Genomic DNA, 27,399 nt, shown 5'->3' with positions numbered 1-27,399 from the left:
ACCTAGCATCCTTTTGAGTCCTAAACCAAATGTCTTTTCAGTCACAGCACTACCCTTGGTTACTCTGCAGTGGAAGGGCCATGGTGCGGCCGCCCTTCTCTTCAAAGTGCAACAGTTAAAGCCATCAAGCTCATCTCTGCAAGCTGCATTTGTGAGTACACTTCTTTCCTTACTCATTTATTTTGCCCAAGGCTTACTAGGCCTAGAAGTTAACTCAACAGAAATTTGGCCATGTGTGTAGGCAAAGCACCATGTCACTAATCACAGCACAGTAGTATGGTCAGAAACCAGGTCTTTCTGAACGCTAATAGAAGGCACTATTAGCAAAAGATGCTCTATGTTCATCATGCTGTAGAGGTTTGAATAGGAGAACTCATCTATGTCCCACCTGTCTCCTCTGAAGTCAGTGGCAAGGTAAGGGAGGACATGAGAGCAGAGGTTTGACTGACTGTCAAGCACGAAGATGGCCAGCTAGTTGGAGGTGGCCACAGGGCCCTTCCGACGGAGGGGGAGGTTGTCACCGGGAAGGATGTGTGAGCCACCAGGGTCCCGTCATTATCTGCTTAGCTCAGGGGGCATTGCTGTGGGATGTGAAATAAGCTGCGGCACCAAAGTTTAAGTCTGTCCCCCATTACACAGCTTGGGGACCATCTGACTCCCTCAACCCTAGAAAAGGACACCAGGAGGGGCGATTCCTGCTCTCTGAAAGGCTCTAAAATGTACATCTCAAGAGGATCATTAGCAGGACTATTTCTGGCTCTTTCAAAGCTGCGGTAAAATAAACCTTTACCCTTGCTGTCATCACCTCTCCTTCTTAGAAGGTGTCAAGGATGTTCATGCAGTCCAAGGGCTGTTTTAGTGGCCTCCTGCAGAAAACCACATGGTCGGAGAGAAGTTTGCACAAACTCAGAATACAGGGATGCTGTTAACTTTCCACGCGGCCTTTGCTGGGGATCTCCAAAGTGACCTGGGAAGGGTACTTCTCAGTACATGTTTCTGCACAGAGTGTTACTGAGCTGACTCGAAGTAAAAGGCTAAGTAAATGCTGGCTGTCAGGCTTCAACAAGCTTCCTCGTCAGGTGCAAATGGACAGGAAAGGTTTTCTTCCATTTGCACCTGATGAGGAGGCATGTTTCTCCCCCAAAAGCTGGTGTCCACCACCCTGTGTTTCATTCCTGTAGATCAATTCAGTATTCCTGGAATCAATGTTCTCCACTAATGAGTTCTTGCTTTTTATTTTCAAATTGAAACTTAAAATCGACCGGCAAATATTTTGTTATCTGATAGATACCAAGTACGCAGAATCAAACGTGTAAGCTCCTAAATGGGAACAGTTGGGTTTATATCAGGGGTTTCTAGTTCCTAGAAAGAAATATAACACTAGAAACTTTTGCTGAGATTAAACAGAAGACAATAATACAGTGCAGAGGAAGAATTTCTATTTTTGGCTACACCCTTAAGGCAACAGAGGAAGTGTATGTCATGGCTGCAGTGACAGCTAATGAGCAGATATACAATATTAATTGCGGTAAGTGTAACACACTGAACAATCTATCAACTTCTATTTTCTTAGCAGCTGTAGCTGTAGCTACATTTGACTAACACCTCTGTCTGAACTGGCTGTTTCAAGTTTGTTTACCTATATGGTGGCAACATAGAGGAACTACCCCACCGCTCCCTATCACCTGTGCTGTGCAGTCTGGGCTATTTTCACCTACGCCGGCCGCTGTAGCACTGCTTTCTGCGTTGCAGATGTTCAGATGATCGTCGCCTTCCCGCTGCTTGAGGGGCTGACCCAGTTGTACTCGGCTTGCACCAGCACGAAGCTGTTCTCACGGATCTTTCGGAAGTGCATCACCTCCCCGTTTTCTCTGACGGCAATGACGTTGGGGTCCGGCTCGCTGAAGGAGACCTCCGTCCGCTTGTGGCAATGCTGGGCACAGACACAGCGCAGGGCAGCTGCCAGCGCCAGGCCCAGGGCGGCGGTGCAGACCAGCAGGATGCCGAGTTGGGCTGCTAGGAGTCGGCTCCCTCTGCCGGGGTCTTCCCCCTTCCCAGGAACAGCAGATTCGGGAGCTGGTCTGGTCACCCATGGCAGGGTATTCCCACCCGCCGCCTCCTCCTCCTCCTCGCCCCTGGCACCTGCCTCCTCTGGCTGCGGTGCCAGCTTCCTTTCTGCCATTTGCCTTGAAGCCGATGACAAATTGCTGGCAGCGTCGGCATCACCGAGCCAGGCTGTTGTCGCAGCAGCGTCACCCAGGTGAGTGTGTACGTGCGGGGCAGAAGGAGACGCTGTCACACGCGGGGAGGCTTTCAAGACGGCCCCGCTCTCAGTACTGGCCTTTGAAAGCAAAAACACGACGAGATGTGCGGTGAAGGAAGAGAAAGGGGGTCAATTAGGTTCTCACTACCTACGTCACGGTCCAGTTCAGCTCTGTATTTCTGACACTGAGGTGTCCCCCTGGCCTTGGAAGAAACCTGCTGCATCCCCTGGTTACTCAGTAGCTTTTAGAAAATGAGGCGGATTCATAGAATCACAGAATCATAGAATGCTTTGGGTTGGAAGGGACCTTTAGAGGTCATCTAGCCCAACCCCCCTGCAGTGAGCAGGGACAGCTTTAACCAGATCAGGGTGCTCAGAGCCCCATCCAACCTGACCTGGAATGTTGCCAGGGATGGGGCCTCCACCGCCTCTCTGGGCAAAATTCAACCCAGCTCCATGCGTATCAGAATTGCCATGGGAGGGACAAGGCACTGGGAGTTGGTCCCAGGGGGGCAAGGCAGAGCGGGTTGGAGGGGCAGAGGTGATGGGCACAGGTGGAGAGGAATGTCGCTGCTTTGCCTAAGTAAAGGTCTGCAACTCCTATTGAGGTGGTAGTGGTGGTATTTTTCACAGGCATCGTTATCACCAAAAAAACCCCCACTTAATAAGCATTAATAAGCATCACCCTGAGTGATGACAGGGTCATGCTGAAAGGACAGGTGTGATCGTCCTGGCCAAGCTTCATGTTTTGGGTCACACCGGGCCCACTGGGATTCAGTATTGCCCTTCTGAGGCTGTGGATCCAACCATGGAGCAGAGGGACCCAGGAGTCTTGGGATGGCCTTTGACATCAGCGGTTTTGGGGCAGTCACATACAACCTGTGGAGTCTCCCCAAAGCCCATCTTGCTTTCTCAGTCTACACGGCCAGTTTGAAACCTGCTGCTTCTCAGTGCTGCTTAACCACCCATTTTAGTGGGAATGACCGTTCCTGCGTGCTCCTGTTCCTAGGGGCTCTGCCTGGTGCCATGCACCTTATTTAATCCATCACAAAATGACAGCCACTCCATGCCAGTTCTGCAGCCGAGGCCTTGCTGCAGATATTATCCAAGACTAACTGTGAAACAATCATACAATTTAGGAGGCCCCCAATGAATTTTTCCATTCCCACTGTGCACCTGAGCCCCCATCCAAAACGTGCAAAATGTACTGGAGTTTTTTCTTTGGCTCCACTGAGATTTGGATCTGGCCCTCGGTAGCTGGCACCTCTCCAGCCTGTCCAGCCCAGCAGGCTTTTTCACACATCCATTAATTACACCAGAGAAACTCTCACCCTCTACCATCATTAGCAATTTCTAAAGCTTGCTGGGAAGGCAGTGTGACAGGAGCACAAAGCTGAGGTAGGAGCCCTGGCAAGCTGTGAAGCAAAGTAGGGGAGGGTCAGAGCATCCTCTACGGAAGAGATGGTTTCTGAAGGTGCTAGTAAAATACAGTAGTAAATAACTTTCAGTGTCTGAACAGCAAACTGTAAAGTAGCTGGCTGGCAAAGTTAGGATTGCGTGTGTCTGGATCACTTGCCCTCAAAACGCAAGCGCCATACTGTACAGATATACTGCAGGATTTGGGACTTTGGGATAGAAAATGGAATGGCCTCGCAAGTCCTTGCCCTATCTCACCTCATTTCTCCTTTCTTTTCGTACTTCTTCTCTCCTTTCTTGCCTAATTTCTCAATATTTTTATTTTGTTATGCTCTTCCAGTCTTGCCTTGCACAATAACTCTTCCTTTCCTTTGGTTACCATCTTGTGTCATTTCTCCACTTCTCTCCATGGCTACACCAGATGCTCACATTACATGTCTCTCCTTTACTTGTTCTCTGTCCTCTGCTCCTTCCTAAATATTTCTGCCTCATTCTCTGCTGTATGGCCCCTTCCTCTTTTATTTTCTGTGAGATTACTTCTCTTCCTCCTGTGGCATCCTGCAACCCAGATCTAGTTCTTTATTTTCCTTGTATTTTTCTTCTCTCCATTGCCTGTATATTGGACTTCCCCTGCTAACCCTGTATCCCATGTCTCTAAGCTATCCCTGCTTTCCAGCTTCTCCACTAGTTCCCATCTGAGCATTCTCCTCTCTCCTCCGCAGCCCTGGTATTCTCCAGTTTCTCTCCCTCCTCTTGCTCTCCTTTTCTTTCTCCACCTAATTCCTCACATGCTGTTTCCAGCTCCCACATCTCCTTCCTTACGTACAGCCACCCTGCTCCCCTGAGGCTGCAGTCCTTTCACACCTTTCTGGGCTTTCTCTCCTCAGGTCATCCCTTCCCGAAAGATGCTCCCACCCGCTTGTCCCATCTGCCAGCTCCCGCTCTTCCAGCTGCCTCTGGTGAGTGCACCCCATGCCTGTGGCTAACCCCACCACCATCACCACCACCACCACCATCACCACCACCACCACCACCACCACATCTGCCTTTCTGGTCCATCCAGCCTCTTGGGCTGACGTTGCCCTCAGAAAGCACACGGCTTCCTTGGCCGTCCCCAGGAAAGATGAAGTCTTTGACCTCTTGTGAATGTCATAGGTGGTACCTATCCAGCACCTCTGGAAAGGAACGTCTCAGCTTTCCATGGGAATAAAACACACGTTTCCAGCCCAGTAACATCCAGCAGCCTGTAGTCATGTCTACATATGGAAAAGTTATTTTAGATTGTTTTTACAGTGGGACTCTTAAAAAGCCGGGGAGCAGGCTCAAAAGGAAAACAAAAAAGATATATAAAAACCAATTCCCAGTTAAAGTAAAAAAATTAAAACTCTGAACAGTCTCAATGTAGTTTTAGACACTTATGAGACCTACATGGGCTGCTTGGTGCTGTGATGCAGCAGAGAGGTTTTATCCTCATCTTCTCTTAGACCTTATCTTTGGAGAAGACATCCTGCCCATCCCCGCTGCTTACCTGCCCGTCTTCTTTACACGTCAAACACAAGCGTGGGGTGGCAGCGCTGGCAACGCTTCCTGCTCTAAGGTACGGACAGAAGAGAGGCAGGGTTAGTAAGTGAGAGCTGTCGCTGCGGCTCACGCGGGAATACCTGGGCTCTGCACCATGGGAGAAGCGTGCTGCTCACTAGAGCAGCCTCAGGACGCACACAGTCAACACAGACCATAGGGGGATGTATTTTAATAACACCCGATCATTATTCCTCTCCCCATCGTTTCCCCCCACCCCAGTGTGAAACGTTGCGTGAAATCTTATGGGGCCCAAACCCTCTAAGACTTCTGAACAGACGTCCTCAAGTCCAAATTTCATAACTGCTTTAAATCCTTCCTTCTTTTTCCCTGCAAATGGAGAAATAGCTCTGCTGAGTTCACTGTTTCTTTGAATATTTGCATGTGCTTTTAGAAAATTATTGTATCAGTCAATAGTTTTTATCACATTTTTCAGCCACCTGCCCAGTCCTCCGCTGGGCTGAGCAGCGCAGCATCGGGTTTTTAAGATCTACCTGTCACTGTCTGTCACATGCAATCTCCAGAGGGTTATTTCTCAAAATTTTGGCAGGCAAACACCCTCTTGCCTCCTCCCCAGACACAGACACCCTCCTACACAGACCCTCACTCATCCACAGGGAAACTAGTACTGTTTTCCTTCCCCAGAAGGGCTGGAGAAATAGCTCTTCCCACCAGCTAGTTTACCCGTCGGAGGTGCTGTAGCTGGAGGCGTTGTCCTGGGAGAGGAAGCCTCGCAGGGCGCCCGCCGTGCCAGGATCTCGGGTGGGCAGGGACGGCTCCAGCCCCCGGCTGCTGGACCCGCCGCTCCTGCCGGACGCAGCCCGCGAAGGCCGGGCTGGCTGCTTCGGCGCGGCGATGGGATGGGCGTCTGACCCAACACCAAAACCTGGCTCCAGTGCCGGCGTTGCTGCGATGCCGGTGGGGCTGGCAGGCGGCGCGGGGGTGTGCCGGGGGGAGCCGGTGGCCACCGTGGGAGAGGTGGGATCTTGTCCAGCGTGGAGACAAAACAAGAAGCAGGGAGAGAGAAGCAGAAGTCTACTGTCTTCGGTTTGTTTATTTCAAATCCCACCTGGTGCTAACGTTTGCCAGGAAGGATCGTAATAGCGATTTTTTTTCCTTTTTTTTTTTTTTTTATTCATGTCACTTAATTTTTAAGTGGGAACCCAGATGGAAAGCAAAGCAGCAAAGCCCGGTGCCTAAATTATAGTCAAGTAAAATAATTAAAACTCAGTCTTGGTGTCATGCCAAAAATGCTGAGAAACACATCTGATGTTAGTATAAGTAAATTTTTGGAGAATTTTACTGACCAGAGGCTGCATAAATACAACTAAATACATACCTGAAGGGCAATAGTCACATTTAGAGACTAACTGGTTCCTCTAGACAGCATTGCTAATTGCACTCGCTTGTCTTCAGGAGCTGAAGTTTTAGGTAAAGGATGTTGCATTTTAGGGTTTACATTGAAATCATAAGATCTGGCAACCCTCTTTATCTTTCTGGTACCATCCTCAGGACTGACTCCATCACCTCAAACGCTGACCCGTGCCCTCACTTCAGGGAGCTCGCCACGGCCGTCGCTGATCTCCCCGACAGCCACGGGAGTTACACGGGTCCCTCCTGCCTGTTTGGGTCACTTGTGTTCAACGCTTGCCCGGAATAAGCTCTAAAACTACTCGGCAGGAAGCAGTCGGTAAGGAACCCGTACCTCTGCTCGCCGTACCTGTGGGGTGTGGGTCAGCCGGTCCCTGTGAGGGTGCGGGGGTCACGGGGTTGGGCTTCTTGCCGCTGCCAGCAAGCGTTTGGTTTTGCCATCGCTGAGCCACGATAGCAGATTCGATCTTTGCCCAGTAAACAAAATACGACTGGACTATGGAGATGCTGTTAAAACATAATCAGGCAAGAATTTACTGGCTCTATAGCATTAATAAACCATCCGATTGTTTAGCTAATTACAAGGACTGCTTTAATCTGAAAACAGAAGCGACGCAGAAGTATTTTAAAGGATTAGCCCGTTGCACGTTTTATATTACAAATAAAAGATACTAGGTCCCATAAGAAAGATACGGGGTGAAGAATCACCACTCATAATTAAGACCAGCCAAAAAATGTGTGGGAACTTAAACAAAACAAAACAAAAAAAGCTATTATATTCTCTGTGTTGATAGAAGTACATTTGGAAAACTTGGACTAGCTCTGCTTATAATCTTCCGTAGGCAGGGAAACAACAGTGGTATTTACTAATTAAAACAAGTCAATGTAACTTGTACAAACAGCAGAATAGGTAGGGGGGAAAAAAAGTCTCTCTTCGCAGCCCTCTGATATTTGAGCCTGCCTAACGCTCTGCTTTTTGTCAGGTGCCAAAAGTGCATTGGCCAACCTTTAACTGTTCACCCGGAGAGCCTTATTTAAGCTGGAGATTTTGGGAGAATTTCAGCTCAGATTGCTCAGCTGCTTCTGAGAATTAGCTAAGGGGAAACCAAACCAGGTTTTCCTGTGCCAGATGACTCTTACAAGGCATTTTTAAGCCTAACAAGGAGGTTTTCCAGATGCTGTGTTGGGGAGAAGAGGGAGAAGAGGGAAATCAGCCTGGAGGCTCAAAAGCCAGAGGATGAAGGAAGCATCAGAGAGGGTGGCTAGGAATAGGTGTTGTTGGGTTTGGGTTGGGTTTATTCAGCTGTTTGAGTTTTATGTGGTTTTAATAGTATTTCTGAATCTAAAACAATGGGTAAAAACTGGAAATGCCACACAGCAATATTTCTGTTTCAATGAATTTGTGTTGAATCACAAGGAGATGCACAAGCCACGGCACTCACCAGGACGCTTATGTTTTGGGGAGCAGCCAAGGATTGGGCAAGCAGCTTCTGAGTGGTTTTGTAAAGTCAAAACATAACAATTTAATCTCTCCCAAAATGAAAGGTCCCTGTGCTTCCTCTAAGACAGCCAGTTAGAAGATATTTAATTTCATTCCAAATCAGGACCAAAATACTTGGACATTTTGGGAGTTTTGTGCAAAACAAGAGATGTCAAGTTTTGACCCAGTGCTCACTCTCTCTTCCTACTGTGAATAACTCTGTTTATGTGTAACGTCTTTAAAGAACACTCATTTTTAATTATTTTCTTAAAAAGAAGTGATATACAAGATTATCCTGTAGGCAGGGAAGTCCTGTGGGCCATGTTATTTAGAAAGACAGGCAATGTGATCACATTTCTCTCTTTATGCCTTAATATTTCTATTTCCTAAGTGCTTAGGCTGTCATCTTCCAGTGTATTTATTCTGAGAAAGTAGTGACCATGTACATAAAAAGCAGCACTACCCAGCAGATATAAATGGCGATTTATGTACCAGCTGGGATACTGTTGCAGCATTTGATAAGTATTTAGTTATATGGAGTTCAAGGTACATAAACCACTGCGCTGGACAAGTACGATGGAAAAATAAAGCCAAACCTTTAACTGAGAAGACACAAATTCTGGTTAGGAACCAGCACGTTCTTACAAAAACTTGATGTCTCCAATAGGTTGGTCTGGTGCTTTCCATACGAAGGACAGGTTTCTCTTCAGTGACTTGTCCGAGTGGGTGACAGTGTCACCATCTTCAAAACAAGTCAGCAGCTTGGAACCAGGAGGGATGAAGACAAATGTGCCAGTGATTTCATCATTAGACACTTTGCGAGCTTGAAGCAAAAAGCCCATAAAATCCCGGGTGCTCCTCACTGTCACTGCAAGACAAAACATGGGACACAAAGGAATTTGTCTCGTAGTGATGGGGTGAATTGTTTGCAATGGAGTTTCTAGTGGTAGTGCTGAAACTAGAAGAAAATCCTGTGCAAAACCAACAAAACATCTTACTGTCCTCACGGTCTGTCCTGGACATGCAGGAGGCCAGACTTTAACTTTGCGGTATGTAATTGCACAAAAAATTTGCTTAGGTCTTTTCCCCCCTCCCTTGATTATAAGGTGCTAACCACATTGCATTAGGCAGCATGCAGCCATTTTTAAGGAAGGAGGTTTGGGTGCCACCCTGTACGTATGCAAAAGCTTGCGTGCTGCCCTTGGAGGGGTTTTATTTTGCATGGGGATGAGCAGGCAAGCGGCCAGGCTGGGGAGCGGTGCCTGTCAGCTCTGCCTGCATCTGCCTCAGGAGCGGCGATGCTGGGGCCGGGGCGTGCTGCCCAACCATCCCAAAGAGTCAGGAGAGTCACCCAGACCCCTTCGTGCAGTGCAGAGAAGCAGGGAGGGTGACTTTACCCTCTGGAGGCACCTCTCACACGCTGTTGCATGTGGGGATGTCCAGTATGGTTGAGACACAGCTGAGACAAATTAATCCCACCCAAAGCATCCAAACCTACCGGCTGCCTCCGGCAAACAGTTGGTCTGCAACGCGGTGAAAACCTGGAGTCAGCCATCACCTGAGAAACCTTAGGCCAAGCGCTGCAAACAGAATCCCTCTGTAAATACGTTCGTTTCCTCATGATGAGAGAGGCGGTGTAGCACACTCGGAGCAGTTATCCCTCTTCCCAGCCCTCACAAAGATTAATGCCACCACTTGAGATCAGTTAGCACGTATTTTTCAGACGCAGGAAAGAGAAGCTGTTCCTTACCTGGAACCTTGTCGCCCGGGAAGTAGAAGGACATGTTGGTGTGGACAGTAACGTAGTTGTTGCTGGGGCTGTGCAGCTGCGCTCTCAGGTGCCTGGGCATCATGTCGGTGCAGGCAGAAAGGCTTGCCCCGTGCGAGAAGGCGGCTGCGTAGGAGACCAAGCACAGGGTTGTGCATGCCCAGCCAACAACGGCAACCTGGGCTCTCCTGCTGTCCTCCATCCTACGGCGGAAAATAACAGGCAGGTTCACTTCCAAGCAGTGGCTTCAGCAGCCTGCGAGCCCGCCTGGCGCCTTTGAATTAGCCGAGCTCCAGAGCTGCCCTTCCCACAGCCTTTAAATGAAGGTGAATAAATGATCTCTGTGGTGTAAGGAGCCACTTCGGTAATCCACAGCATTTCACGTTTTGAAGTAAATTGTCGAGGCTGGGAGGGGAGAGGCCCTGCAAGCGGATGCTTTTCTTGTGAAGTCGCCCATGGAGGGAGCAGTCAGGGAAGATTTGCTCCAGAAAGTCTTGTGGCATTTAGGAGGAGGAGAAGGCTTTGTACGACCACACTCAGCACCCTCCACTGCTCCCAGCCCAAATGTACAACCTGATCAATGGGGGCAACATCTACCCTTAGACCAGCAGAGCTGCAGGCCCCATCCCTCGTGGGGCCGGTGCTAATGCCAAGATTGCTCCTTATTCTCCAATTTTTAATCCAAACAAGTATTTTTTCCCAACACGGCAGAAGTTGGAATATCTGGTATGCCGTGTCTTTAGTACCTCTCAGCTTTGGGGGCCGGCACAAAACATGTTTCTAGATTAGCTGGAGTATTTTGTTCTGATTTTTTCAGAATGTGCTTTTGAAAGCAAAGCTGAAGGACAAGCGCGCAGTATTTATTGTGAGGGGTAATGGATACCATAAGACAGGTAGTCCTGCTTTTAATGCAGGTCTTGCTAACATCTTTTCAATGTGCAGCTTTTCCTGACTTAGATTTCATTACGCTTAGCCAATAAGTACATGTAAATAAACCAGAGGAAACCAGAGGCTGAGGAGGGCTAGCTTATACCTCCATCTCTCGCACTTCTGAAACTTGCCAGCCGACTCTAAAAAACCACCACTGCACATGAAACAGGTCATGCGCAGCCCGAAGCAGGGAGCAGACGGACACGGTTTTACCTTCCACAGCAGAGCATCCTCCCACTCCACCCAGTTCCGTGCCAGAAGACGCTTGTGGGAGTCACAGGAGCCTTTGCTAAATATCCTCATCCCCTGCAGGACCGGCAGTGGGAAGCGTCCTCCTCGTGGAGTCAGCCTCCCCTCTAGGCACACCTAACCCTCCCTTGCTGGGTATTTCTTGCGGAGGCTCATGGAAGTACCCCAAGCAGCAGCTCTTTCCCTCGGGCGTTTCCCAGGCTGCGTCGCCGTTTCGCCTGCACCCCTCACTGCTCAGGCACGGGGAGCGGGGTCGTGCTCCCCAGGGCCGCTGGGACTGGGGCTGCCGGTGCCGCTGTCGCTTACCTCGGGACACGTACGCCGCCGGGCTCGCTGCCGCCGCTGCCCTCCCAGCCTGCCAGACACCCATCCTTTCAGGGACCTTCTTCGCTTTCTCCTCTAATGGGAAGCGCAGCAGCTGTTACTGCTAATACTCACCACCTACGGCAGCTCTCCGCCAGTGCCCAAATCCTGCCTTAATCATATTAGTTTTCCTCTTCACCTCCCACCCCTTTTTTTTTTTCAAATCTCCAAGCTTCTGCAGTGAAAACAAAGGCAACTAGCGGGGGGGGTGTGGGCAGGCAGCGGCAAGCCATGGGGTTTGTGTGGGATGCCCTGGGACTGCTTTGCAGAGGTGCAGGAGGATTGGATGCTTGCTTGCCCCGTTACACTCTCCACACACACCCCCTTTCCACGCTGAAGCTTTGCAAAGCAAAGCCACGTCAGCTCCCTCTAGTCTGTGACCCCCAAGCAGCGTGCCCTGTCTTTCATGCCTACATGGGAGGTATAGTAAAAGCAGAATTTTGCTAGAAAGGCCAGGAAGGTGCGTCCCATGCACCAGCCCTGCCAGGAGGAGCCATCAGCACCCCACAAACCCACCAGAGCCAGCACAGGGGACTAAACATCTGCCTCTGTGTGAGTGACCCCTGGCACATGAGCTGCATTTAAGTCCAGGCTGTCACGCCTGCTCCTTGCCCGAGCTACACTGCAGCTGTGCTGGTGCCTGGCTGCGGAGCTGATCCCATCCCTGGGCTTCCAGCTCCTCCTCGGATCCGCCTCGTCACTGCAGACTGCTCTGGTGATCGGGGCTCTCGGCCGACCCTGGCCACTGTCACCAGGCTCGCCCCACTCCCTGCCAGCGGCTCCTTGCTCGCAACAGATGGAAATCAGGGTCCAATTTCTCGTCGTTATTAGAGCCGTCATCAGGAGATGCTGAGCAAACTGCTGGCAGCTTGCGGCTCCGAGTAGGGCTAGAGGAATGGAGTAACAACCCCATCAGCTGGCTGGCTTTTCTGCAGCCAGCAGACCCTTAGGAGGCAGCGTCAGATGTCCCAGGGCCACCAGGAGCGGGGCTGGCCCTGTGGTGCAAGAAAGTTACTAAAGATGGAGGAGCAAAAGAGCGCTTGGTGCCCTTTAGTCCTCCTCCTCCTCGGATAAATGTGTGTCTGACAGCTGAATGAGTTCATGCTGGTGCTTAGGCCACTCTCCCTGCAGGACACCGCAAAGCTCTGTCCTGTCCCCCGACTAAAGGAGATACACCAACACGTAGGTGACACCACCGCGTTTTGATTCTGCAGCTCCAGCGGTGCCTATATTTGATCTTGTTTGGGCTCTGACCACCGTGGGAGTCTCTCCAGAGTGGGCACTGTGGTGACCTCTGCCCGGGGTGCCCCCCCGAAATCTGGAGGCATGCTTGCAGATGCCCCACTTATTAGTGCTGATCCATCAGCCTGCCCTGCTCTACAGCCTGTCCTTCAGAAGCAAAACAAGATGCTGGGCTGGCACTGAGGTACTGCCGCTGACAGCCCAGCTTTCATCTGCTTAACCGGTTTGAAAGTATGGGAACTGGTGGTACTGGGCTCTCAGCAGCCTGCTCCCCTCTGCATTTGAAAGAGGCCTTATAGTCACTGAATTTCAAGATATAACACAAGTCTTACAGTTTTCTTTCCTTTTGTCAGTGGAAGCAGAGGGAAGTAGTTCAGAGGAAGGAAGAGTTTGCATTATTGCTTCTGTTGCAGTTTGTAATTGCCCATATCCGATATACAAAAGAGAGTATCTTTATGCTATATTAATGACTAATCCTTTCCTGAAACCAGCTGGTCTCTTATGGCTGTTCCTTGCTAACTTATTCCTAAGCTAAACTAGCCTTTGCTTATAATTCCAGCGTAATAAAGCAGCAGCTCCAGACCTCTGACAATCTGCAGGGGAAACGCCAAACACGTCGCAGCTGTTCTGGCACAGTGGCCAGGTCTGAAAACAGTATTCCAGGTAAGCGCAGGTCTTTGCACCACGGCATGGTGTTACAGCATTGCATGGTCTTCTTCAGCTGCTGCCACGCTTGGGCACGCATTTGCATTATGCCAGCTCCAGTGAGGACCATTTCTCCACTGGCTTCCACCTGAAAAAGGGGGAAAAGCAGCAGAGCGCAGACCCTCAAACAGCAGCGTCAGGTGCTCCCTGGAGCTCTGTGCTATGAGGAGAAGGGAGAAGGACTTCAAACAAATGAGACCCAGACCCAACCCCTCTGTAGCAGCATAGGATGTACTGCAGCGCCGAATGGGCTCTGCTCGCTCCTGAAGCGGGCAGCAGTGTCTGGGCAGGGCAGGACGCGCTGCCGGGGGGTGCTGTACGCAGGTTTAGCAGCACCAGTCAGCAGAGCTGCACGGTGCTCCCTGGACGCAGCGTTAATTGCTGGGCTGATCTGAAATACAGCCTTACACAGAGTTCATCCTCACTGCCTGCTCTCAAGCAGAGGAACTCAGTGGCTTCAAATCCGCACTCAAACCAGATGTCACAACCATTTCCTCCTTAGAGATGGAAAAAGCCTGTCACAGTCATTACTGTGACATGAGCACCTACCAGCAGCCTCCAACTGCACATCTGAATGCCAAGTGACAGGCAGATGTTTCCAGTAAGAAATACAGCCTTCTCCATAGCTTCTGGTTGCATCACCCACCGGGACAGCATTGCCTCAGCCTTCTCTGGCCAGAGCGTTGACCCGCTGGAGTCACTTGAGCTCAGCCAGGCTCTGCGTATCACTCTGACGATGGGGCCCAGACAGACACGAGAGGACCATGTGGCACTGCTGGTCACTAGAGAGAGGTTTGCCTTTTTCCCGTCATAAATTTCTTTGTTAGTAGGAAGCTGGCAAGGCGAAGGGGACATAAGACAACTTACACCCTGCCTATTGTTTTCTCAGCAGCATTTGTGTAGTGGATTTCTAGAAGAAAAATAAACCCCACAGTTGGGATTTTAAAATAGCACTAGGGAACACTGTGCATGCACTGTAATAGGTTGATAATTAAGATCGACTACGAATGGTACAACTTGAAATTTCATTGATGAAATGCACAGGATTATAAACCCAGTAACATCCCAGGCTCTTTGATGCAGAAACTTTCTCCTTGTTGCAGATTACTTCTACATCTCCACCTCATCGGGGCACAACAGGGATAGCAGGCGTGGAGCAGGTACAGTGGAGATCAGTATGTAATATGGGCATGGATGTAAGCAACCCAGAGCTGACACTCAAGAGCAAGCTGGTTGCTTCATTGACAGGTTGAGAAATGCTTTGCTACTGCAAGATAAGAAGGGTTATAACCAGTTAGAAGTCCTTCCCAGTCAGCCTAAGTCCTGTGAACAAAGTTTGGGGGTGTTAGAGAAGAGTGGGTGGGTTGATCAAGTAGAGAGCGTGAAGGTGGCAACAGTTAGTTAAGGCCAGATCACAAGGAACTGATCATTAAACCAACAAAGCTGGCAGCACCATCTTAAGAATATTTCAGGTCATCTTTAAAACAAAGAGCAGTGGCCAACTGCAAGAAGAGCAGTTAAAAACCCACAGTAGGAGGAAAACCCATGGTAGTCTCACAGGGAGAATGGAGAACAATGCCTACAAACTGGCATCTCAGGGTTGACCTGTGCATGTCTGTGGCTCTGTGTTCGGGGAGACGAGGGAAAAGAGGATGTTTCTCTGACATTTAGTTAGGCAGAAGGTTGGCAGTACTGGCAGGTCCTTCCATTTCCATGACTATTCTTGCTATTCCTCTGTCACACACTGAAGTGTGACAGTGCATTCAAATGTTACTGCTGGGAATGAACTGACACATACACACACATGTAACATATAATGTGAGCCTCCATCCCTTACAAATTCAGCCTAAAAAAACCCCAGAACAACTCATTATTTTATTTGGTAACTACTGCAACCTGGGCAGCTGTTCTGCACTAGGGTTGAGGGGGGGAGAGAGAGATGGTGCAGGGCTTTTTCTGGATCTCAATAAGGCCCAGCAACAAATAGCTCAATGACTGTTTTAATAAGACAGAATAAGATGAGGAATACAGGCAGCAAGTAAATTGTACATCCCTTCAGATGCTGGGCACCCCACATTCATGTAGCACCGGATGGAGCCCAGATGGATTTTCCCATGGTGCACTGCGCAGCGCAGATGTAACCCCGTCGGTGTGGAGAGCAGCTCTCCCTTTTCATCACTTGAGCTATTTTATAATTTCCTTACAAGAAAACAACCCTCTTTCTAAAGGATGTTCTCATGAGAACTTGTTGCTGCTCTGTTAGATAAAGGCAAGGCCAAGCAGGTGGTGCAATCACGGTACCGAGTGGGAGCTGCCTGCGCGCTCTGCCGTTAGGATGAGCTGGCGGAGGCGTCCTGTGGCCAAGGGGTCCGTGCAGCCCAACAGAGACCCGAAAGCCACGCCGGGCGTGCAGCCCAGCCCAGCCCGAAGCTGCTGCGTGGATCGCTGACTCCTAAACGTTCAAGGGTCCCTCGGTCAGGATCAATACAGCAGCTCAGGAAAAGCCTCCTGCCATCCAACTTCTCAGCCTTGGAGAACAGTTTGGCACAGGAACCTGACACTTTGGGACTGCTGGCTCCACAGTCTGTTTGCCTTCAAAACCGACACAGGGCTGGAGCTGGCCACGGGCATGGGCTGGCATATTAAAGATCAGGCATTGCTTTGGTACCATCAGTCAAACATTGGAAGACTGTCACTTTGCAAATGCTTTCACGCTTTGTTTACTGTGAACAATGCACCCGAAACCTGCAGCGGTGGGGCACAGCTTTTCAGAGCTGGGTAAGAGCCTTAGGACTTAATGAGCAAGTCATAGCCAGAAGGGCTCTGGGTAGCTGTTTTGTCATTGCAACCGTGAAAAAGATAGAAAGAACACAAATAATGTTCAGAGTGGTTTGCCTTAGATTGCCTTTGAGCTATGAACCAGGTGGCAACAAATTGTAAAACTGAGCAGTCATCAGCATACACCTTTAAAGCAAAACTTTCCTAGCATGCTCTGCTCCCTTTATATAGGAGCACTGCAGGCTTTAGTAGTAACCTGGCTTCTGGCTGTCCCACCACGCAGTGAGTACTTGCCTCCTCCTTCCAGACTTGCTTTCTCTAGTTTTGACAGGATATGCTGCACTGCTACTCCCAGCCAGGCTTTTGTTTAAGGAAACGTGGCTTAGTTTGGCTTTTCAAGGGCAAGAAACTTACACTGGGTGCAGAGATGTAGCAAATCCAGAGTTACTGCTCTTCCTAGGGTCTGTCTGTGAACTGAATGTGTGGGAATGGCTGGGGTAATGGTTGAATTGCCTTGGTTTCATGATGTGGTCTCATCACATGAAAGTACTAACTAGGTGTGTGAACACAGCTCCAGTCTTTGAAATTCAATTAATTTTTGCTTGTTAGTTTTGGGTTACTTAATTTTGAGTCCATTCTTCTAAGACAAGTGATGGACAAGCACTTGTAAGTTGCTCGAGGAATGTTTCATTGTCAGTCCTGATCTAGATGAGCTTGATCCACATGTGAAACCTTTTTATATGTAGGTACTGGGGCAAGAGCGTTAGGATATGGTAAATGAGGTAACATGAAGGACACGAGTGTTAGTGTCTAATACAGTCTTTTGTGCATGAAGATATATTGCATTTGTAAGAGTGTATTTGTACCTCCCAATGGGATAAGGATCTTACAAATCAGGTTGAGTCACTTTTAAGCATCAAGAGTTTGTGAAATACACCATTCTACTTCGACGCTTACATAGCTATATAATGGGATGCCTCACCGTAAAACTTAAACTTTGGATACCATTCCATGTGCTATTCTGAAAGCTGCCTGGACAGTGTCAATTTACTTGCAACTGGCATGTTGTCCTACAAAATACAGTAAGTCAAAACAAAACCTAAAAGGTAAGTAAAATAAACCCAAGATGAAGGTTTTATGTGACTCAGACTACATCCAAACATTGGACTGCCTAACTGAAGTCAAGCTTAAATGTTCACTTGATTTAAACATAGGGGCTGCAAATTGAATTAAGGGGGAAAAATCTTGTAAAATGTGTGTAAGGTCAGTGATTGTGGGAATTTAATGTTTAATTCCTTTAGCTACTTTTGAAATTTGAATATTAATTGCAACAGCTCATCTTTAATGCAAACGTCCCTATCTACCTTACATGGTAAATAGTGACTTTATGATCTAGAGTACATTAAAAAAAACCTCAGCATGTAAACTACATGCTATTTTCTAAGTTCAGAGTTTAGTATGTGATTAGACCATCTGAAGTAGTAGATCAGAACTGCAAAATGTTCTATAACCAGACTTGTAAAAACAGAACTGCAGCTAAAGTTAGCGATGCAAACTCTTAAGAGTAAATCAAAGTCTGTGCAAAATGTGTTGCTATGGGTGGGTAGGTGTAGGAGGGGAGAAAGGTGAGGAAGGAAGAGGGAAGAAACCTTACCCCATATTAAAATAAAACAAACCCCCCAAACCCAGACAGTCCCCAGGAATGAAAGCACACAGTAACCTGCCAGCTGCATATAGATGACAAAAGAAATGAGAAACTGCATGCTCCACTTGGAGGTACATCTTCCTTTTTTTTTAAAAGTTGTCACTTACAGAAGAGCAAGTTGGTGATTTGTACTTACATCCTGGACCCTTTTCAACCCTTGTCAGAAAATGATAGAAGCACATTATAAAGTAGCATCTCTATTTCTGTGTTCTGTAGTGGCTTCTGAAGTGTTTAATGTGGAAAAGTTAACTACTGATTGCAAAATAATTTAAAATTATTCCTTGGTCTTAAAAAAAAAATTAAAAATTTGCAACCCACATTCTGTCCCTTGGATAATTGTAATGTTACTACTCCCTGCTTGCATCAGAGCTACTGGTACTTGGAAAGAACGGGCCAATGTTACATTCACACAATTGTCTTGTGTTCATCCATCCACAACTAGAAGTATTTTTGTTCCTGGAGGCACTATAAACTGCCCAAAGAATAAAGCAGGGCTTCAGAAAACTCATTTAAAAAAACTGGCTAAATAACCTCATCATGAGGTACATTACCCTAACTTATAACTTTGTCCCAAGGAATAAGAAAACCCTGATTATCTGGATGTTAAGTGCAGTAACACTCAGACTAAGAAATATCTGAATGTCCAGGGCTTTTTTTTGTGGCTGACTGCATGTAAAAGGAGAAGAGACATTTTGTAAGTTGCTGCAAGTATCCATGTAAAACTGAGCTGGATTTACTCAGTGGGCTTTGATTATCTGGGATTATAGTTGCAACATATAAACAAACAAGTTCTGACTCCATTGCCTGCACAGAGGTTCCCCCTCTCTAATGCACACCCCATACTATAAGCTTCATGTATTTGTTCTCATTTCTGGCTAGCACATAAAGAAAGAGAATACCTAGATGGTACTAGGTTGGGAGGAAACTGGATGGGAGAAAGAGTGAACTGTCTGAAGAGGATACATATGGCATGTTTACAAAAGCTTTTAGATTTCTGATCTGTTTTCAGGAGTAGCTTTAGATAGTAGTTAAAATTGCTTTTTATTGAAGTTCATTGTGTTTGGTACAGATGCAGGGAAAAAAGGTAATTGCAAGCTGAGGTAGGGTGGGCGGTACAGAGGCAGGAGGTGAAGCAGCTACTTGCCGTGCTGGCATACTGACTGAGATTTTCACCTGTGACTGACTCCCTCAGCTGGCACAGAGCTTTCTTTTCACCCTTAGGGCTTTTCTTCCATTTGATTCAATTCTTTCCCCACCCCTAACTGTTGAAGCATCACTGTTACATTCCTTGATTCAATTCACAATTCAAGATTTTTTGGACAGCTGAACTTTTTACCCTATGACTCTTACTAGATTGGCATTTAAAGCTGACCCTGTGTTTTCCAAAAGGGACAGGTCATTGTCACCAGAACATTAGCATTTCCCTTCCCAACATCAGTTAAACTATTGTTTTGTCATCAATATAAGGCTGTGATTTGCAATTACTCCATGCCTGTTTACCTTCCAATCAGTATTTCTGTAACTATTAGCATCATTAAACGAGCCGTTGCTTTGAATTAGACTTGCGGCACTATTACACACTTCTCTTTTATTTTTTTTTTCTTTTCTGTACAGTGAAACAAAGCAATGCTTTGAAACAAAAACATTCAGGAAGTTTACACTGGTTTACATTTATTTAAAAAAATATTTAAACACTTGTGTATTTCACCTGTGGATTATTAACTACAAATCAAAGAGGGCTCATCATTTCAAGGAGGTTCACAAATATGAAACAGCCGCCTCCTGGCATCTTCACATCCTCCTCTTCTGTGTGCTTATGTACAATACTGTGAAAAGGAAAAAGCGGCACACATAAGAGGACCCTGGTGAATAATGTGCAGAAGCCTGTTTATTTAAAACATCTTATTTCCATGGCTTGTAAAACAACAGTGTAATGAATCCCATTATGCTGAAGCATGAACAAAGTCAGGAAACTTTTGAGTCCAGGTTTCAAGAAATGCTATCAAATTTACACCTTACGTATTACTTTGGTTCAGTATTTATTATATTCATAGCCAAACTACACTCCGGCGGGCTGAACAGAGGGAGAATAAAGCCAGCTACACTGCAGCATTACTGAGGGGAGCATGAGAGAGTTTCTAAGCAGCAGAATTACAGGTGTCAGACACTAATGCTATAATCTTTCAAAAAAAGCTGGAAACTGCAAGCACTTAAGGCAAAGCTAATGATTACCTATGAAGCAGCAGACATCTTCCACCTGCTTGGCTGGTGGTATCCCCAGAACAGATCCATGCACAACATGAAATTGCATTGTGCTCCTAAACCTGGGATATCTTAAGTTCTCTGCTCAGCCTGCTCTCCAGCCTCCTGTCTCTCATCCATTTGTTTTATAATAGATTCTTATTTCCACTATTGGTTCTCCAGCTGCAATGTCTACGTGCTCCTTAGCATGAAAATCCAAATTCCTTGCAAAAAGCATCTGGCCTCATTCAAGGATTACTGCTCCTCCCAAAACACTCTTTCACACTGGTGCCACATTCTTTTTGACTGTTTTTGCAACATGGGATACAGTTCTTGTTTCTTTTTATTCCCTCCCTCCTTCCTGTCCTCCATTTTCTTCTCAAGTAACTTGGTCAAAGTCAGCTTCATTTACCTACTCTGCAAGTCTCTTCACATCTGACTGGTGAACCTTTTCTATTTTTAGATATTCTTCTCCCTGGCATCTGCTGCTATTACAGCCTGACTGATACCACAGAGTCATTTCAGGAGCCTGGGATTGTCCTTCAGGTGCACTAAAATCCACCTACTGCACTGGGATATTCAAAGGCTCAGTAGTGAAGTACAAGTGATTTTCTTGACTGGTGGTAAAATCTTCACTCATAAAGATGAAAATAGCCTCCAGTACTAATGAACACATTCATTCAGGTCTGGACAACTGCAAATATTACAGTGTCATCAGTATCTGTACTGTATCATAAATTTATGCAGTAGTTTGCCTAGCAAAACACAGAAACCTCTATGGAGCAGAGGCCATCTAAGCAGGCAGTAAGTGCAAAAGAGTAAACCTGTCAAATGACAGGAAATAAGCTCTAAGGACGGCTAGAAAAGAGCATGCTTCTCAAATGAACTTCAAGTTCAAAGGCAAAATGGGCCACAGGAATGCAGAAAAGCACAGGCACTGAAAAATGAAACTGTAAAAAGTAAACATGTTAAGGTTTCCAAGAAAGCATAAAACTAAAATTCTTACAGGCAGCTTGCTTACACCTCAGCCACTCCTCAAATTCAGAAGTAAATATCAAAACACAATCTTCTAATGAGCAGTAACATAAGGAGGAGGAGTTACCATTATTTCCTCGGATAAATGCGTCCCCATACTTGTTCTTTAATTGTCCATTTACATATTCTTCGGTCTGTTCCAGAGCTATATTCATATACCCATCCAGGCAAGCCAGGACACCTGAAGACAACACGAGTTTAAAAGCAAATCAGCTTAAACTTATTTTAAAATAAACAAAAATGCATTGTGTTTGAGTAGTACTAAAAAAACCTGTATCTTCATAACAAACTAAAAGCCCAAGCTTGGCCAGATGAGTCAGTAGATCACAGTATTCTTCAAAGAATTAAGCTGGGAGTGGGGAACCCCAGGCACTCTAGCAGCAACTTTATCAGTTGATATAAGAGTGGGGCGGGGGGGGGGGGGGGAGGAAGTGATTAAGGCATGACTTTCAAAAGATGGACAACAATTTCCACTTTGAAAGTTTAAGTTGTCCCTTCTCACTTGTGTTTTAAGCCACACACCTGAAAAGAACCTGTGACATTAAGTGTAGCTAGATAACTTAAGGACAAGGCTATGTAAATTGAGTTTTCATCAAAACTCGTGAAGGATATAGCCGAAAACCAACCCTTTTAATACAGGACACCATACACACTTTTTCATATTTATCTTCACACTTACAGATCTAGAAGAACATGGGCTGCAAGTCTCTGTTCTGATGTAAACAAAACTTTACATAATTTTCAACAGGCAAAGGGTTTTCGAATGACACTGAACTCTTCCCACAGGAATAAAGTTACGCTGTTTAATTATGCAACTTAAGAAAAAAAATCTCTGCCATTTGTAATATTAGATGTTCTTTTGATCAGGAAAACGTGCATTTGAGTAGCACTGGTTTTAGACAAGTATTTATGTTCTCACTTCTCATAGCCCCTGTTGAAGGCTGTACCTTGTTCACACAGTGCTTCCTATGTGCTGGCAGCATGATGGCATTTTTTCATTCAAAATCACTCCTTGGCATCTACATCCACCCTTAAGATCAGAACCATGGCCGTCTACAAATGTAACTAGCCTGATCGACAAACAGACTATTCATGTAAGGAACTGAACGTGAGGATTAACAGGTGTAAAGAATTGCTCAGAGAATGCAATCTGATTTGTTAATCGTGCACATAAAACAACTTGTACAAAGCTGTATTAATTATCTCCATCCTGCACATGTGTTTTCTGGACTTTAACCTTGCACACACAGACAATATTACTAAAATATTTTTTTTCTCTGTTTGAAAAACACCTGATTTATTTACCTGGCATTAAAACTCAAAATACAGTATATTGGCTGTTCTTGGGGAGGGGGAGAAAACTCCAGTCTGAGAATCTTCCTCTAGGACACGTTCTCATTTTTCAGATGTGTTACTGTAATATCTTCCATTAAATAATTAGGAATTCAAGTTCTCCTGCCAACTTGTAACAGTTTGAGGATTATTATTTTCCTTTATGGTTTTCTTTCCTGTTTCCACACAAACAGGAAAAACTGACTGCTCACAAAGTGTTACTAAATGCACCAAAAAACCCAGTGTTACAAAGTGTTATAAAATGCACCAAACAAATGCCAGAACTCTCTTTCATTCCAGTAATCCTGAATGCTCCACGTAACAATAGAAAACAAACAAAAAAGTTTGTCCAAAATTAAAATTGGACTCTATGGATTTTCTTAAGCTACCACTCGGTAGGCCATAAATGTAGTATTTTCAAACTCTTGTTCCTAGAGTGTATTCATGGTTGTTTCATTCTCTTCTTCCTTTTGTGTTTATTGTGGCATTAAATATTGTCACTGCCCATCCTGGCTAGTATTTTATCTGTTTTATCTATACGTAGAGATGTTTTAATGTACATACCCATGTCTACACATAGAAATCATACATATTAATTTATCACTGATTACTTTCCCAGGGCTACTTCCCTTAGATGTGCACAGCATTTGGCAGCAAATCAAGACATTTTACAGTTGCGCATCAACACCTGTATTAGGTTTGTGCGTATGGTGGCTCGGAGGGTGGGGGTACAGACATAAAATTAGCAACACAGCCTAGAGGAAGAATCTAGGCAGATCTGCAAAAAAAGCCTGAGATGCTGGCTTTTTTAATGTCTGGCTTTTACAAGTGTTGGTCAAATTTCTGCAGAAAACAAACTGAGTGCGTATTTTTCAAATGAGAACAGTATACAGGTTTTTAACTGCAGGATCACATCAAGCGGGAAGGAAGGAGCAGAGGGAAATAAGGAAGGGAGGGGAAAAAAAAAATCCCATAACAAATAAGGGTGTTCAATGGAACTATGGTTCAATTCCTGGTAGGTCTGATTGTAGGCATGTTAAACTAGCCTTGTTAAGGGGACAGTGGAGTAATTTATCTGCAGCAGCTACAAATGGATCTTACCAAGCAGAAGGTACCAATGTCCTCAAAGAAAATAGAAAGCGCATCCGAAAACCAAATGTGGTTTGGCCCTGCCTTGTATACGCCTTTAGGTAAATGATGACTTGCTTTAATTGACTTTAATAAGCTGTCACTACATTCTCCTGCAAGAAAGAATTTACAGAGGCCGAAGACCGATAAGAAGCAGTGAAGTTTTAAAGCCACCAACCCTACCTGAGGTGCTCAGACAATGCGATTCTCAAAGAAATGACAGATTGCAAATGTTGTCAGCTAAGAAACACTAAAGAGGATCAGGAAGGGATAAGGTGGCACTGCTTGCTCTGTCAGTGAACAATAGCAATTTAAAACTGTCATAATACGAAGATTCTTTGTCACAGCATAAACAAGTTTCCCCTCGCAAGTGCCAAGCCAAGCCAATTGAATTAAACCTAACTGAAGCAGTGATCTAGAGCAGGACCATAATGTTTAAATCATTCCAGAATAAAATGTTTAAATTGTGCACAATAGGAGACACACGACAGTTTTAATTAAGTTTGGATACTACTAAAAAAATTGGACAGGCCAATAGTCTTATCCTAATGGCAGTAGAAGCAGGACATTTCACTGAACAGAGAAGTTTAATTTACTGGTTAAAAAAAATCCTATAATCCTACATACAGTGCAAGAAGGCATACAGATAGGCTGAAGAGTTCTGGAATAAAACTGCTGGACTGCGTTAAAATGAACTGGGCATACAGCAGCAAAAGCCACACTAAGCTTTCTCCTGTGTCTCCATGAGTCTTGATCCAACATGTGTCTAGGCAGTTGTTTAACCCAGAATGTAAATAACTCTTTCATCCCTTGTGTAAGAGTAGGCTTATGACTGGTGGCACAGTTTATTGTTTGAAGCTTTTCTGGACCAAGGTCTATACTAGGAGTTGGAGAACAGGAAGGTGAAGAAAAGTATAGTTCCAACAAGGGTTGCTGTCAGAGCACTGAAAAGGGGACTGTCTGGCCATTTCAGGAATTGTAATCCAGCCAATCTTTACAAATATCAGTTTAGAAACTCAGAACCACCCTGAGACTCCAGTCTAATCATCTGTGACTAAGGACACTAGTGATTTAGATAAGTAATTTTAATCTCTAAATCCACTGTTAACCTTTTTCATCAGTTTCTCCAGAGTTCATTTTCTATTGTTAATTTCACCATTCTGAGATCTATGTTCACATACTCCAAGATTCTGGATCACACCGATTTGCTTTTGAAAAAGCAATGCATCTTTTCCAGCCTCCCCAAACAATTACTTTACTCAGTGTGAGAGACAGATGGAGAACTTACCTCGATAATCAACTCCAGAATTTAATTTTACCACGACTGGCCTTCCAATGATTTGTTTTAGAAAGTCACTAGGAGTTTGCTTCCGTAGACTCATCTTGATCTTCTCTGGTAAGCTGGGAAGAGAAGTGAGAGAAAACATTTGATAAGCAACATGCTCACACGTGGTCTTTAAACACTCAGTAGAGACAGGCAGTCCCCTAATGCTTAATAGTTTCAGTAGGAGAAAATATCAAAGGGGATAAAAGCAAAACCTTAAACCTTAAGAGACAGAGCTCCTAGAGCCGCAGCATTAAACTTTCCCTTTGGCATTTTTATAACTTCTGACATTATTAATAAGAATCCTTGTTTGTCATGCTGTGCATCCTGTGAACTTCCAACGGAGCCAGAGGCCTCATCTTCTCTGTAACACCTTTGGCTAAAATGGTTTTACTAAAATTAGAGCTAAGTCATAGCAAGCGGTTCATATCTTTGGGGGGGGGGGGGGGGGGGGGGGAGAGGGAGAAGCCAGTACACGCTCTATAAACAGAAGTCTGTGCTAGAACAGCACAGAAAGATTTTTGATCTCACCTCACAAATACAAGCAAAGAATAAATTTATAAGGATGCCTTCAAATGAATCAGTTAAGTTAGAATAAGTTTAGAATTAAGGCTTGTGATTTAAGTTGTACGGAGACCTGAAAAGATGCTGTGATTTAAAAATTCGTGGTGCGGCGCACACCCCCAGTTTGGTATGAGACCCTCCCTCAGTCAGTATTGCTTAACTTCTGCTTTTATGTCGCTTTGTCCAAGTAACAGTTGTTCTGCATTTTAAATCAATGGTAGAAAATAGCGCTAATGCTGACACCCAGCACAGCGTCAAGTTTTTACTGCTTGCTTTCCGTGGCAAACTGCAATAAGCTATTCCAGCCGTGCAAGGATCGTCCCTGGTTTTCCCATCAACGCACAATGTCACCTGCGATGCTGGCACCGTAGGGCTCGGCAGCGTAGCGCTTTGTAGCCAGAGCTTTTCTGGAAAACCAGCGCGTTTTGAATCGCAGGTGCTACCCCAGCTGCCCGCCGCGGGCAGCTCACCCGCCCTCCCGAAGGCAAACCCGCTCCGGTTTTACGGGCCGCTGCAAAAGCTGCGGGTTCAAAACCAGCTAAAACGGCGCGAAATGTGTTCTGACAAACGTCCCTGACAGAAAGCCCAGGCGCGATGTGAAGCTTTACTGCCGCTTGCTTAAAAACCAGAAAAAAAAGCAGAAGCAAGGGCTGCAAGAGACACCGGTAACGGCCACGCACGCGGCGGCGGGGTACGCACACCACACAGCAGCCCCCCGCCCGCAGAACCGGGCAGCCCGCCCTTCCCTGCCGCCGGTCCCCCTCCCCGCGGCCCGGGGGCGGCGGGCCAGGGCGGCTGAGGGCCCCCGCCGGGGCCGGGCCCCGCACTCACTCACCCGCCGCCGCCGCCTCCTGCGCCCCTTCCCGGCGCTCCCCGCCCGCCGCGCTCGCGCCCAACCGCCCCCGCTACGGCGCGGCGGCAGGGACAAACCGCGCCGGAACGCGCGGGGCGGGGCCCGGCCGGGCCTGGGGGCGGGCCGCTCCCCCGGCGGCAGGCAGGCAGGCAGGCAGACAAACAGACCGACCGGGGTGGCCGCCGGCCGCTCTCCGCCCTCAGCCCGGTGTGTGCGGGCCCGCCGGGCGAGGTTCCCGCTGTGCCGGTCCCGGCCCCGCAGCTCCCGGGGCGCGTTTCCCACCCGAGCCCGCGATTTTGGGTGGGTTCCTGCGTCGCCGCTGCCTGGCGCGGGGCGCTGGGTCTGCAGAAGGCCTGGCTGCTGTAGCCCTGTGGGGACGTGGGAGCACGACGGCTTCCTCACCCAGCTCCCCAAGGCCCGTCAGGCTGTGCCGCGAGGGTTCCCCCGTGGGAGCTAAACGCCAGCGTCTTGGCGGAGATGCGTTTGTTAGGGCTTGCTGATGCTTACACCCTAAATAGAATCATAGAATGCTTTGGGTTGGAAGGGACCTTTAGAGGTCATCTAGCCCAACCCCCCTGCAGTGAGCAGGGACATCTCTAACCAGATCAGGGTGCTCAGAGCCCCATCCAACCTGACCTGGAATGTTGCCAGGGATGGGGCCTCTACCACCTCTCTGGGCAACCCCTTCCAGTGCTTCACCACCCTCATTGTAAAAAACTTCTTTCTAATGTCTAGTCTAAATCTATTCTTCTTTAGTTTAAATCCGTTATTCCTTGTCCTGTCACAACAGGCCTTATTAAAAAGATTCTCCCCATCCCTCCTGTAGGCCCCCTTTAAGTATTGGAAGGTCGCAATAAGGTCTCCTCGCAGCCTTCTCTTCTCCAGGCTGAACAACCTCAACTCTCTCAGCCTGTCCTCACAGGAGAGGTGCTCCAGCCCTTGGATCATTTTTGTGGCCCTCTTCTGGGCCCACTCCAGCAGGTCCATGTCCTTCTTGTGCTGAGGGCTCCAGAGCTGGATGCAGTACTCCAGGTGAGGTCTCACCAGAGCAGTAGAGGGGCAGAATCACCTCCC

General features: G+C 46.9%; 2 protein-coding genes across 2 annotated transcripts; both read right to left on the bottom strand.

The window, feature by feature from the left end:
• Nucleotides 1-1,756: 1,756 nt before the first annotated feature.
• On the bottom strand, nucleotides 1,757-10,078 carry REELD1 (reeler domain containing 1). The gene is made up of 6 exons (XM_075709908.1): nucleotides 9,859-10,078; nucleotides 8,754-8,976; nucleotides 6,978-7,135; nucleotides 5,942-6,242; nucleotides 5,208-5,271; nucleotides 1,757-2,341 (listed from the first exon to the last, which is right to left on the bottom strand). The coding sequence occupies exons 1-6, from the start codon at nucleotides 10,076-10,078 to the stop codon at nucleotides 1,757-1,759; spliced, it is 1,551 nt and encodes a 516-aa protein (XP_075566023.1).
• Nucleotides 10,079-19,639: 9,561 nt separating this feature from the next.
• Nucleotides 19,640-24,966, bottom strand: LSM6 (LSM6 homolog, U6 small nuclear RNA and mRNA degradation associated). The gene is made up of 3 exons (XM_009480835.2): nucleotides 24,873-24,966; nucleotides 21,192-21,305; nucleotides 19,640-19,674 (listed from the first exon to the last, which is right to left on the bottom strand). The coding sequence occupies exons 1-3, from the start codon at nucleotides 24,964-24,966 to the stop codon at nucleotides 19,640-19,642; spliced, it is 243 nt and encodes an 80-aa protein (XP_009479110.2).
• Nucleotides 24,967-27,399: the final 2,433 nt, after the last annotated feature.

Source organism: Pelecanus crispus, chromosome 4, assembly GCF_030463565.1.
Source record: "Pelecanus crispus isolate bPelCri1 chromosome 4, bPelCri1.pri, whole genome shotgun sequence".
NCBI lineage: Eukaryota > Metazoa > Chordata > Aves > Pelecaniformes > Pelecanidae > Pelecanus > Pelecanus crispus.
This window is presented reverse-complemented; position numbering and strand designations above follow the sequence as displayed.

Coding starts and splice junctions, on each gene's coding strand:
- LSM6 (XM_009480835.2), bottom strand. CDS start 24,966: ATGAGTCTACGGAAGCAAACTCCTAGTGACTTTCTAAAACAAATCATT. Junction 21,306..24,872: donor TTCTGGAGTTGATTATCGAG/GTAAGTTCTCCA, acceptor TGTTGTCTTCAG/GTGTCCTGGCTTGCCTGGAT. Junction 19,675..21,191: donor ATTTATCCGAGGAAATAATG/GTAACTCCTCCT, acceptor TCCTTTTCACAG/TATTGTACATAAGCACACAG.
- REELD1 (XM_075709908.1), bottom strand. CDS start 10,078: ATGGAGGACAGCAGGAGAGCCCAGGTTGCCGTTGTTGGCTGGGCATGC. Junction 8,977..9,858: donor CCCGGGCGACAAGGTTCCAG/GTAAGGAACAGC, acceptor TTTGTCTTGCAG/TGACAGTGAGGAGCACCCGG. Junction 5,272..5,941: donor AGCTACAGCACCTCCGACGG/GTAAACTAGCTG, acceptor TCCGTACCTTAG/AGCAGGAAGCGTTGCCAGCG.